Source organism: Sebastes fasciatus, chromosome 22, assembly GCF_043250625.1.
Source record: "Sebastes fasciatus isolate fSebFas1 chromosome 22, fSebFas1.pri, whole genome shotgun sequence".
NCBI classification, from domain to species: domain Eukaryota; kingdom Metazoa; phylum Chordata; class Actinopteri; order Perciformes; family Sebastidae; genus Sebastes; species Sebastes fasciatus.
Window position 1 is genome coordinate 20,329,222 of NC_133816.1, and position 14,371 is coordinate 20,343,592.

At 39.4% G+C, this 14,371-nt stretch overlaps 1 protein-coding gene across 1 annotated transcript in view; it reads left to right on the forward strand.

The window, feature by feature from the left end:
* The first annotated feature begins 14 nt into the window (after nt 1–14).
* Nucleotides 15–14,371, forward strand: part of tbc1d14 (TBC1 domain family, member 14) — a 51,883-nt gene continuing 37,526 nt past the window's right edge. Inside the window, exons 1-3 of the mRNA XM_074624789.1 lie at nt 15–127; nt 378–584; nt 5,036–5,756. Coding sequence (XP_074480890.1) covers nt 524–584; nt 5,036–5,756 — 782 coding nt within the window. The 5' untranslated portion in view covers nt 15–127; nt 378–523. The remainder of the gene's footprint in view (nt 128–377; nt 585–5,035; nt 5,757–14,371) is intronic.

A 14,371-nucleotide genomic window follows, 5' to 3' on the forward strand; every position in this document is an offset into this window, starting at 1 on the left:
TTAGTGATGCCTTCCATTCCAGACAGGTGAATCCATCGACGGTGAGCACATTCTTCACTCGATTACATCACACTCACTCACGATACAAGTTTGTTTTAAAATGGCGGCGGAAGCGTCAACTAACCAGGTAGGAAACGTCACCGACACCGGATCAACTTAGAAAAACGTGTTAGCCGAACACCGCCGAATTATTTTCATCTCCTGTAGTGATGCTGTTAGAGCAAAAAATATGTCTTAAATTACATTTTAATGCACTTAGAGGAAAAAGTGTTAAAAAACACATTGAGTTTGGCGAGCAGGACGTGAGGTTTACCTCATTTTTTAACCCTAATTGTGATAATAATGAGCTCAAACTGGGGCTGTTTGTTACGTCTAAGCTGCGCTGAAGAGGCGGTGAGTTGAGGGTGATGGAGCAGCAGCAGTAGTCTCAGCATCCTCCAGCATGGACCGCTCCAGCAGCTCCAGCAGCAGCCGGCGGCAACCTGCCACACACCTGTAGCATCATCATCATCCACCTGCAGACATGGCGAACACCAGCCACGGTACCCAGGACCAGGACCAGGACCGGAGAGACAGCCGCTGTGGTGGGTTACTACTACTATGATGATTTATCACTGTTTACATCCCACATGCCTTAATACTGTGTGTGTGGTTCCACCTGGGGGCATTACAGGTCACACCAAACTCCTGTTTAAAATGATATGATTTAAATACAACCTCGAATATTGTACATGTACACAGTCGATAAATAATAATATTTAGCATTTTGTGAATTATTTAAAGCCAGTCTTTAATTCGGCATACATTTAAAATAAAAAATACCCTTTATTTTTAACACAGTTAGTCTTCCTGAGGGCATTACAGGTCACACCAAACTCCTGTTTAAAATTATATGATTTAAATACAACCTTGATTATTGTACATTTACACAGTCGATAAACAATAACATTTAGCATTTTGTGATTTATGTAAAGCCAGTCTTTAATTCGGCATATATTTAATCTACCAAATGACACTTTCTGAGATAAAATGTTTAACTTTAGTCTCCCTGGGGGCATTACAGGTCACACCAAACTCCAGTTTAAAATGATTTGATTTAAATACAACCTTGATTATTGTACATTTACACTGTTGATAAACAATGATATTTAGCATTTTGTGAATTACATAAAGCCAGTCTTTAATTCGGCATACATTTAATATAAAAAAATACCACTTTCTGAGATAAAATGTTTAACTCTTAACCACACAGTTAATATACTTTAACTCTAGTTGTTTGAAGACTGTCATTAATTCAGCCAGAAGACAGTTTTCAGTTCAGCGTATATTTAAAGTATGTAGTGGCACTTGCCGAGATAAAATTAAACGTTTAACCCCACAGTTAGTAATCCATGAATATTAACATTTTATGAATTGTTAAAGGCAGTTAACCAGTTGAACTTATATCTACTAGGACTTGTTCATGTTTCACCATCGTCCTGCAGGATGTATTTGTAAGGCTGTAGTAAGGAAGGGGTTGTAAAGATTTAAAATGCCACAAAGTTAAATTTTTAATATGTTCATTTTAACACAATTAAAATAACATGCATATGACGAGTCCCATCGGTTTTCCAGCCTTCATGCCTCATTTTCAATTCAGCCGTATTATAGGTATATAGGCTGGAGAAACCACGGACGTGTCATGTGCTTTGTATTATATGCATCACACCATGCATTCCAGTCTCTGGCTGAGTAGCGCCACTTAGAAATTTGTATTTAGTCTTAACCCAAACAGAGAACCACTTTCTTAAAAAAAGCATTTGCCCACATTTCAGGATTTGTGAGGTTAAGTTGAAAAGTGATACTAGAGTTGATGATAAAAAAAAACACCTGACAAAACAACATTGAGCCTAGAGTGCCACTTATCACATAATACTACAACAGCTAGAGTTCCCACAGAACAAGATTAGTGTGTGTGTGTGTGTGTGTGTGTGTGTGTAATTATATGGGTGTTTCAGTAAAGTAGACAACACCTTTGTTTTGATCACGACTCGTAAAAACAATGTCTGTGTTGGTGTGGCCTAGCAGTTCAGCTGCTATTAAATTTTATTGCTTCATGAGAAACATTGCATTTAAATTCAGGCTGCCAAGTTAGTACGATAATAACGCGTTAACGCAAATTTGTTTTACCGCCACTAATTTAACACATTAACGCAACTTGTGATTTTTAGGTTGTAACAGGCTCAGTTTTAAAGCTAAAGTGAAGATAGTGGTATCATATGAAACTAGAAAACCGAATGAATCCACTGGTACCAACCATGTCATACACTAAATTTTGGCGAGGAAAAACTGGCATGTCCATGTTCAAAGGGGTCCCTTGACCTCTGACCTCCAGATCAGTGAATGTAAATGGGTTCTATGGGTACCCACGAGTCTCCCCTTTACAGACCACTTTATGATAATCACATGCAGTTTGGGGCAAGTCATAGTCAAGTCAGCACACTGACACACTGATACCTGTTGTTGCCTGTTGGGCTGCAGTTTGCCATGTTATGATTGGAGCATATTGTTTTATGCTAAATGCAGTACCTGTGAGGGTTTCTGGACAATATCTGTCATTGTTTTGTGTTGTTAATTTCCAATAATAAATATATACATACATTTGCATAAAGCAGCATATTTGTCCACTCCCATGTTGATAAGAGTGTTAAATACTTGACTAATCTCCCTTTAAGGTGCATTTTGAACAGATAAAAAAAAGTGCGATTGATCACTATTAAATATTTGATGTATGTATATTTAAATAGACATTTCAAGCCAGTTTTTCAGCATGGTAATAATAATGAGTTTGTACAGATTGTGACCTTTTTGGTGACTGGTTGTAGATTATTTCCATGGTGGCACAGGACCAACCTGTTGCTCTGTTTTGGGACAAAGTCTACCAGACTCACCTGCAGGTCAGCGTTTAGAGCTCGGGCTTCATGTGTCAACCATTTGAAAAAACACGAGGCCATGTTGACTTTAAAAGTGTACAGTCTCTATTTTCCTCTTTCTCGCTCTCTCTCTCTCTCTGTGTGTGTGTGTGTGTGTGTGTGTGTGTGTGTGTGTGTGTGTGTGTGTGTGTGTGTGTGTGTGTGTGTGTGTGTGTGTGTGTGTGTGTGTGTGTGTGTGTGTGTGTGTGTGTGTGTGTGTGTGTGTGTGTGTGTGTGTGTGTGTGTGTGTGTGTGTGTGTGTGTGTGTGTGTGTGTGTGTGTGTGTGTGTGTGTGTGTGTGTGTGTGTGTGTGTGTGTGTGTGTGTGTGTGTGTGTGTGTGTGTGTGTGTGTGTGTGTGTGTGTGTGTGTGTGTGTGTGTGTGTGTGTGTGTGTGTGTGTGTGTGTGTGTGTGTGTGTGTGTGTGTGTGTGTGTGTGTGTGTGTGTGTCAGTATTTCCTGTTGAAAAACAAACACAACAACAGCACTGTGATGCTCGTGTGCTGTCTCTTGTAACTGAAGAAACGGTGGATTCATGAAATTCTAAGTGTGAAACAGGAGGGGTACGCTCACTGACACGCTAGCTATAGCTTTAGCCTCCCAGCTGGTGTTAAAGTGATGATGTAGCCCTCGCTGGGGCCCCTGTTCACATTACAGCACCGACTCCAGTTACAGCCTGGTTACTGCGGGGTTAGTTTTCACCTCTCAAGGCTTCCACGCCCGTTCATTCTCTGGTGCCCTGGTCAATCAGGAGAAACTAGTTACCACACCATTAGCCTTGATCACAATTCCCCAGAGGTGACGTCTTCAAATGACTTGCACCTGAGGAAGCAGCATACTGTTTATCCTCACATTGGATAACATGGAACCAGCGAATGTTTGACATTTCGGGTTGAGAAATGGCAATCAATCAATAGCTTGTCGGGAAGGAGGTTAAATAACGCTCCAAAGCTTTTGGCAAGGAAAAACTGGCATGGTCATTTTCAAAGGGGTCCCTTGACCTCTGACCTCCAGATATGTGGATGAAAATGGGTTCTATGGGTACCCACGAGTCTCCCCTTTACAGACATGCCCACTTTATGATAATCACATGCCGTATAAATGTGTTATTTTCGCCTATTCTAAAATGATATAGCTGAATATTTCTGCATACTGGGGTCCCTAAACAGTCTTTGAATTACATAAATTGGGTATCACTGTAAAGCGGAGACTCTTGTGGATCCAATGAGCCCAACTGTATTCATGTGTGATGATGTTAGTCCTCATAGGAGACATCTCATTGTAGTGAGACCATTTCTTTTTTTTTTTTAAACTTGGCCTCTCTGTATAAAATGACCTGTGGTGACCTCTAGGATAATCACAGCCTCATGAAACTTTACAGCCACAAACTAGAGACCTAGAGCATTCAGAGGATGGATGGCTTTCCTAGCTAGATTGACAATAAGGGGGTTTCTGAGCAGTTTACACAACAGAAGTGCTCGCCATCCAATCGCTGAAAAATGCAATTCTTGCAGAAATCTTAAATGTCAAAAGTTTTTGATCCCAAATCACAGCATGGCTTTTTCTATGGTGTTCCTCAAGGTCTTGGTGTCTTAATGTGGTATTTAGGAGGGATTATTGATCATTTTAATCAATTCTTTAGTGTTAAAAAATTGTTAAATTGGTATCAACCCAAAAATTGCTGCAACAACTTATGAAACATAATAGAGCATGGGGATGACCATCAACTTGACACACTGTGCTGAGCTGCATCTTAAATTAATCTTCAGGTTTCCAGCTTTCAGATGATGTACACCACTTCTATGTGACATCTACTGCTGACCTGCTATCTCCCCTAAAGACCCCCTGTACTCCCCTAAAAAAAGAAACAAACAGGTCTATTGTGGGTCTCGGAGGGTTAAATAAAAGAGCAAAGGCATCAGAAAATAAGTACAGAAACACAAAGTCACATTGAAACATAATAGTTAACTTTCACAATCAAAGAATATTGACTTATTTGAGTTAATGAAATGTTGGTCAGTAGAAAACTAGGGTATAAAAATTGTCTAAAAATGAAACTAATTGATTCTGGTATTGTTTTTTGAAGGTGTGTCTGGAGTAGCCGTAGTGGAGAACGGCTGCGTAGCGACCGACCCGACTGCCTCTGACCTCCACGATCACACCAACCACCAAAACCATGAATCCAGCACCACCCCGTCCTGCTCCTCCACCCCCATCTACTACTGCAGCCCCCAGAAAAGCTACTCAGACCTGAACCAGGACAGCCACAGCCTGACTTCCCAGGACTCGGGTATCCCGACCCTGGAGATCAACCCTCCTGAGCCCATCCTCCACAGCCACCAGCGCCCAGGTGACGGAGGCTTTCTCTCGGACTCTTTATCTCCCGCCACTTTAACGTTAGATGATGACCCCTCTGACGGCAGCATCCGCAAATCCTCCACCTTCCCCCGCAGCGGTTACGACTCCATCCGCCTCTTTAGCCCCGCCCTCAGATTATCCGCCACCACGGGGACGGGTCTCGGGGGCGGATCTTTAAACCGCAGCGATGACATCTCCGTGTCCAGCATGAGCACCGAGCTGTCGGTCTCCAACGAGGACATCCTGGATTTCACTGCGACTTCTGACTCCAGCGCCATTGTTACCTTAACGACGGATGAAAGCGGTGGCGATCATTTCTCAGACGCGACGTTGACGTCGTCACCGGGAAGCCCCAGAGACTTATGGAGTCCTGTACGACTGCAGCCGGGGTCCGGCGAAGAGGATGGCCGACAAAAGAAACTGGGACCTCTGGCGAGCTTATTCAACAGGTACGTTCAGATACGGCTCTAAATGATAACTCTTGTTTTATTTAGACGGCTGTTGAGCTCGAGTCAAACTACAAATGCATCCAAGCTCCATTCTCTTCATCACGTCACGATCATTCATTATTTTAACTTGGCTCCACAAGTTGCAGGGGTTTGTTAAAATAGGTGTCAACTAGGGATGTACCGAGACCGAGTAGAAGTACTTACATTTGGGTACTCGCCGATACCGAGTCCCGATACGAGTACTTCTCTGTGCCAAAAGACCCTCATTAACAGCCAGCTGGAGGGTGTGAGCGTCACACGGCAGGCTGGGGAGTCCCGCATACGAGACGGTGCGCCGCGACCGGCTCTAGGTCGGCTTAGAAATGCACGGGGCGAAGGTGGCTCGCGGCCGCAGCTTTACAGCGCTCCCCGCCCGGACCTTGCCGCACCGTGACGGGGCTCCATGCTTCCGGTGCGACTGTCGACCGGGGCAGACTGTCCTCAGTGCGCCCCAACCGTGTCGTGCCGCGGCCCACGTAAAAGGCGCCAGGGGTCTGCGGCGGACCAAGGAATCTAATGCACGTGCGAGTCAGAGGGTGCAAGCAAAACCCTGTGGCGCAATGAAAGTGAGGGCTGGCGCGCGCTGGCTGAGGAGGGATCCCGGCCCAGCTGGGTCGGGTGCCCCACCGGCCCGCCTCGCCCACACCGTTGGGAGGTGGAGCAAAAGTAAAGTGGTATCGGTGCCGTTGTATCGGAGCCGTTTTGCGAGTACGAGTACATTATCGGACCCAATACTGGTATCGGTGCATCCCTACTTTAAACATTTGTTAGAATGTCTTTTCATCTATCTGCATATCAGGTTACAACAAGAGAGAACGTATAGATTATCCTTCATGTTTTGGTGCCATTAGTGGCCCAAACATAGAAAAAAGCTGCATTGAAGGCAGCCTCAGTGAGATAAAGATCCGTTCTGAACTTCCTCTCATAACGGACTCTCTGTCGAAGGCCTTAGAGAAGTAGGCATTGCTCAAAGTGGCTTTACAAACCTGGCTTTAGCCAACACATCCCTCACCCCTCCCACCACTCTTGCATATTACAGCTCACCTAGAACATAACCCAACCCAAGTTTAGCTTTGGAGTTACTGATTGGCCCATAGAGAGGCTGCATCATTCAAGGGTTCACACTGCTGCTGCTGTTGGTAAAGAGGATCCTGTCATGCTGTTACATCTTAAGTGTTATTTCCCTATTCTGTGTGTGTATGATTGGGAGTGTGGTGTTCCTTCCTCTTTAGATAGGTACATGTATATTGCAGACGTAGCAGCCGGGGAACAGTATTATTTTACCTCTCAGATAATGATGCTGCCGCACTTCATCCTGTCTGTGATTACTGTGGCCCAGCCAGTGTTTTTAAATATATATACCAGTAGGGCCGGCGCATTATGCACACAACACCTCTTTTGTAGAGCTGAAACGAAAATTAATGCAACCATTTTATTAATTTATTAAAGGGGACCTATTATGCTTTTGTGCTTTCCTTTAATGTTTCGTGTTTTGTGCATGTAAAAGGTCTGCAAAGTTAGTTGTTCCACTGCTCCTGAATTGCCTGAAACACCTCGCTTGAAGTCCCGCCTTTTCTTCTGTAAGGTGGTGATGTCAGCAAGTAGGGATGCACCGATACCGATACCAGTAGTGGGTCCGATACTGTGCTCATGTACTCGTACTCGCAAAACGGCTCCAATACAATGGCACCGATGGCAATGGCCACTTTACGGCAGCGTGATTTTAATCTTGGAAATTCTCTGACCTTAACCCCCCTCCCCCCAGCTCCATATATATATATATATATATATATATATATATATATATATATACAAAAAAGTATATATATTTTGGAAAAAACAAAAAGTATATATATTTTGGGGAAAAAAAAGGATATATATTTTTGGAAAAAAAAAAGGATATATATTTTTGGAAAAAAAAAAAGGATATATATTTTGGAAAAAAAAAAGGATATATATTTTTGGGGAAAAAAAGGATTTATATTTTTGGGGGGAAAAAAGGATATATATTTAGAAGGTGTATGTATATTTTATATATATATATATTTTATATATATATATATATATATATATATATGTACTTTTTTTCTACCTACAATGGCCGTCATAAAGGAGAGCCTTCTTCAGATAAACGAGAATAAAAAAATGAAAGAAGAAACCAGCTCCATTCAGCGTTTTAAATACTGTAAAATAAAAGTTTTAGAAATTTTAAAGAAACCGTACTAAGTGCAGCCTCTTCCTGCACTGTATATCAATCATTTATTTATTTATTTTTTGTTATGTTGTATAGTCTTAAATTGTGCAAAACAAATAAACAAACAAAAAGCCAAACCAGGACTCAGCCAGGAGAGCAGAGCAGCGAGCTACTAGGTCATAAATCAACCTATTGAAAGTGATCAAACAAACCCAGAATGACTTGTGAGTCGCCACCAGATCCTTCATTACCAGTTTCTATTTACCCAGTTTCTACTTCTCTTCTCGTGTTAATTTACATATAGCAGTTCTGAGCTCTGTTGATGATGGTGAAAGTCGGTTTCACACTCCCATTACTCAGTGAGCGGTCGTCACATTCCACTTTCTATTGAGCTTTTCTTGAATGAACGGTGGAGGAAGATTTTACAACACCTAGTCACACTTTGGAACCAGACTGCTGACCCAAGTATCTAGTGTACCTGGTGAATAAATGAACATCATGTGTTAGTAGTATAGGACTGGTTCCTTTGCGCGTGCATGTGAAATGCGCGTGCACGTGAGCGTGCGTGTGCACATGAGCGTGCGTGTGCACGCGCGCGTGCGTGTGTGTGTGTGGGGATACAGGTGAACCCTTGGTGACCCTGGTGTCCTTTTTGTAACCCTAGGGCTGATGTTAATTATTGGTAGTTGTCCAAAGGTGTCTGCTGTAGGTGTTATCAGTTGCTCCACAACAAAAAAAAGAAGACCCCATCCTGTGGATCCTGCTTCAGTGAACAAAACACAGTTGTATCCCTATATGTGAACTCCGTTGTATCCAAGAGTTGTCTTTTTATTACAGTATCATTAAAAGTTCAAACAAACCCCTGGTCCCTGTGACCAAAATGTTTTTGCTTTTTGATGTTGCCACAGAAGACCCATACTGTTGATCCTGAGTCAGATAAAAAAAAAAGTCGGTTGTATCCAAGATGTTATCAGTTGCTCCGTAAACAAAAGAAGACCCCCTCCTGTGGATACTGCTTCAGTGAACAAAACACAGTTGTATCCCTATATGTGAACTCCGTTGTATCCAAGAGGTGTCTTTTTTATTACAGTGCCCATAAAAGATCAAGCAAACCCTAGTGTGCTGTGGTCAAAATGTTTATGGCTTTTGATGATGTGGTGGTTGGTACTGTTTGCAGGCTATATCAGCATGGATCCTGTAACCATATGTTTGTTTGTGAGAGAGTGTATGGATTAGCGTTGTTCGTAGTCGATATTAACATGTATCCAGGACAAATGGTGTGAGAAGGGAAGTATGTCATCTCCTTCATGTCATCTCCTAAAATTCTTTATGAGATGTATCTGTGAGAGGGGGTGGGGTATGGGGTGGTATTGTTTGTAATAGATATCAGCATGTATCCAGGGACAAATGGGGTGGATGTGAGCGGGATGGGGGTCATCTCTTGTATGCCATCTCCTAAAATTCTTTAGGAGATGTATCTGTGCTGTAATGATTTGTTAACATTTTAAATTGGTAGATGTGTGTTAGTACACCACTAATTTTGCTTGTAGTCATCTCCCAAAAAAAAAAAAAGCGGTGCAATGTCGGTAGAGTTACAATATAGTGGGTTTTTAAAAAAAAAAAAAAAAAAATGTATGTAGTGTGAATGGGGCAACCTCAAGGCCTGTCAACCATGCGTATTCATGAGATGTCACTAGCTCCATCTTTTACCTACACTTTGTGTATATAGTCAGCATTCAGCTGAGGTCGTGTTTACCAAACTTCACAACTTTTGAAGAGGACGCTTTTCCTAACGCCACTCTTGCATTTTGCACATTAGGTACAGTGTTCTTTTCTTTGGATGCTTCATTTTTGGCGTCTGTGAACATAGAGCTGATGTGACTTGCCAAAAAGCCCCAGTTTTGTCTCATCTGTCCAAAAGACATTCTCCAAGAAGCTTTGTGGCTTGTCAATATGCATTTTGGCATATTCCAGTCTCACTTTTTTATGATTTGGTGTCCTCCGGGGTTGTCTGCCATTAAGTCCACTTTGGCTCAAACAGGAGAAAATGGCTCATGGACTACTACTAAAACACTATGAATACTATAGAACTAACTAGCATTGTTAGAAAAATAATTATTAATGGGACAAATTTCTTGGGTATTTTAGCGTGCGATCAACTGCCTAAACACATCAGGCTGCTTGGAGATGGTCTTATAGCTTTTACCTTTAACATGCTTGTCTATAATTTTCTTTCTAATATCCTGAGACAACTCTCTCCTTAGCTTTCTGTGGTCCATGTTCAGTGTGGTACACACCATGATACCAATGTTTAATGTGTCCCTATGGTCAAATTATTTTCAATCTTTTCTAGGGGTACCATCATTTTTGTCCAGGCCAGCTTCATTAGTTTGTTTTTTTAAATGATTCTGAACCAAAATTCAAAAACATTAGCTGATTTTCATTAGTTCATTTTCAATACATTTTTTTTTATTATTACTTTTTTGTCAGTTTCAAGTTATTTCAGTGACCATTGTTTTTTTTTATTCTTTCTTTAACGGAAGGGTACCAACAATTTTGACTATGTATGTAGATACACACACACACACATACAGTATATACATATGTCTATATCCACACCCGCTTACATATAGATATCCACTTAGACACATTCGCTTACACAGTTATCTATTCTATTTTACAGATAAAAAAAAAAAAAAGGACATATTTACATCCCTTTAGTTGACCTTTTTTGTCGACATTACTTATTAATTAATTTTGTTTAACTCCAATCCTCACCCTGACTCAAAGTAGCCCACCCATGATCAAAAATGATATTCTGTTCTTTTATTTCTATTAACATCCCTCTCAAGAACCCACTGATGTTTCAAAAACATTTTGAAATGTTCAGTGTTTAACTGTTGTCTTTTTATAGCTTTAAATATAAATGCTTTCCCCATCGTAATGATGATGTTGTTCAGGTCTTTTCCTTTTTTTTTTTTCATCACCCCGTAAATCACCAAACATTATAGATAAAGGACAACTATAGAAATTTGATTTGTAGACTGAGATCCACTTTTTTCAACGTTAATCCAAAATAATGCAACTTCCTTACAATACCAAAAATAAATGAATGTCTGACTCCTCTTCCTCCTCACACAATCTACATATGTCACCTTGTTGGATGCCCCATTTTAATTTTTTTTAGCATTCTCTTAGTAGGCAAGAATTTGTAGATTAGTTTTAGTTGTAAAATTCTAATGGAGACATCAAAAGAAGTTGTGTAAATACATGCATATACTTTCCTCCATGGGATACATTTGTCTAACAAATACCCCCATTTTTGACTGGATAGCTACTGGTGTAGCAGAAATGTGTTTAAGTTGCATGTATAACTGATATATTTTCTTGTTTATTTTTGTCTTATTCATCCATGTTGTGTCCTTAATGTAGGGGTAACATGCCACTTGTTTTGTACATAATAATAGCTTCCTTTTCCAGATCTGAGGTATAGCTGCACAGAGTTGATTAAATGTAAAAAGGTCACAAACATTACCGTATACTATTTTAAATTCATCATAAGTCTTGATTTCGCCCCCACTATTCAAGAGGTCATTTATAAATAATATTCCTTTTTTCAAACATTGATTCAATAAAGATACGGTGATCATTAATCAAAATATTTCTATTATACCACAACACTTGGCTCTGGATTTCATAACTTCACTCTGGTTGATGATATTGGTATTGAAACCAACTGACTATGGCCTCTTCCAAAAAGCCGGATAAGTATGGAAATGACTTTCTCTTTAATATAGTGAACTGAAAAGCAGTTAACTGGAGGTAAGGATAGAGTTCTTTGTGGAACAGAGGATGAGCAGACCTCAATCATTTTGCTGAAAACCACTGCGGATTTAAGATACATTTTGGTATAAGGGATGCTTTTAGTGCAAAGTTGAGGGCCTTAAGGTTTAACAATTTAAGTCCACAGTGTTTGTAATCATTATACAGATAAGCTCTTTTAATTTTGTCAGGCTTCCAACCCCATATGAAATTGAACACATTTTGCTCATATTTTTTAAACAGCTCCTCTCCTGGGGTAGGTAATGACATGAGGATATAGATAAACTGAGGATTCACTAAGGAATTTATCACGGTTATTTTTTTCCATATAAAGTTAAGTTAGTCATTCCCCAAACTTTTTAATTTTCTGTCTACTGTATGTAGCTTTCTATCAAAGTTTTCCTTCGTGATAAGGTCCATGTCTTTAGGGATATGTATACCAATGACATCTATTGGGCCATCTGACCATTTTAGTGGGCAGATTACTATAGATATTAAAATTTGTACCTTTCAGAGATCCAATTCGCAGCACAGTACATTTATCATAGTTAGGTTTTAGTCAGGAAATTACTGAGAAGTTATTCAACTCTTTAACTAATGCAGTAAAGGATGCAACATTTGGTTGATTTTGAAAGTTTACATCGTCCGCATACATTGATATTTTTGATTCCAAACTATTTATGCTCAAACCTTCTATGTTGTTATTCATTCTTACTTTTTGTGCTAAGATTTCTATAGCTATAATAAATAGATACGCAGACAGTGGACATCCTTCTTTCAATCTTCTATATTGCTTAATTGTTTCAGAAAAAAAACATTGTTAATTATTTTACACTTTGGATTACTATACATTACTTTTTATCCAACTAATTAAAGAGTCTCCAAAGTTAAAATATTCGAAACATTTATAAATAAAATCCAAACGTACTTTATCGAAAGCTTTCTCAAAGGCAGCAAAAAAAAAAAAAAATGAAAGCAGAGGTTTTTGTTGAGTCATAATATTCAATTATTTCAATTATTTGTCTAATACTGTCACTGATAGATCGACACTGTAAGAAGCCACACTGATCTGGATGAATAATATTGGGCAGTACTAGTTTTAATCTGTTTGCAAGACATTTGGCTAATATTTTAGCATCGTTACATTGTAGTGTGATTGGCCTCCAAAACATCCAATCCCAATTTATGAGCGCAAAACTAAGAACAAAAGATCATCAATGCAGAAAATAAAAAAATGATGATCTTTTGTTCTTAGTTTTGCGCTCATAAATTGGGATTGGATGTTTTGTTATAGTAAAATGTTTCTCTTAGACGCTATTTAAAAAGGGAGAGAAATATGACAATAGAAAATATATCATCAGAGGATGGAAGAAACAGGAAATATTTTCAGCCCCTTCCCGTTGTTTTGGTGTCACTATTATTATTTCCATCCTTTTTTTTTTTCAAGAATCATGAAAGTATAGAATCCACTGAAGATCAAATATGTCTAAGTTAGTAATATCAAGCTTCAACTGTAACGGTTTAGCTGATAGGAAGAAAAGGGGACACTTTATTAGTTGGCTTACGGATAAAAACTATGATATATTTTGTTTACAAGAGACTCACTCTACCCAACTGTATGAGATTAAATGGAAAACAGAGTGGAGGGGATAACATATACTTTTCACACGGATGCTCAAATTCTAAAATTGTAATGATAATGTATAAAAAGGAAGTAGATATTGTGGTCAAAGATACAATAATACATCAAGCAGGTAGATATATTATACAAGATATATTGGTGGATAGCCTAGAATTTGTATTAGTAAATCTGTATGCACCTCATTCTGATGATCCACTCTTCTTTCAAGATATATTCAACATGTTGCAAGAAAAGAAAAACTATATGATAAAAAATTTGATAATGACAGGAGACTACAACACTGTGTTGGATGTAGATCTGGATCGAAAAGGCATACAAACTAAGAATTATCATTCTAGAGCATATAATGCTATTTCTGGCCTCATGACCTCACTAGATTTAATTGACATATGGCGATTGCAAAATCCAAAGCAAACAAGATATACATGGAGACGAGGAAATCAGGCTAGCAGAATAGATTATTTCTTAACATCATTTTCTTTGACTCCAAAAATGAATAAAGTCGAGATTAAAGAGAGATTTAGGTCAGATCATCATCTTATAACCTTGAGCATTTGTATCACAACGATTCATAGGGGTCCAGGATACTGGAAATTAAATCAGAAGCTATTGAAGGATAAAGAGTTTATAGATACAACAAACAAATTCATAAAAGATTTCTTTGTAGTGAATAATGATACAGCGGATCCTTTGATTATATGGGATGCTTTTAAAATACACCTTAAGGGGACACTGCATTCAATACAGCTCAAGGAAAAATAAAAATCGTTTGGAGACAGAAAAAATATTGATAGCTGAGATAGAAGATTTAACAGAACGGGTAGACAATAATACAAATGTGTCACAAGCTCTACTGGACAATCTTGAGCACAAGGAAAGAGAGTTAGAAAGACTATGTGCAGAGAAAGCCAACGTATC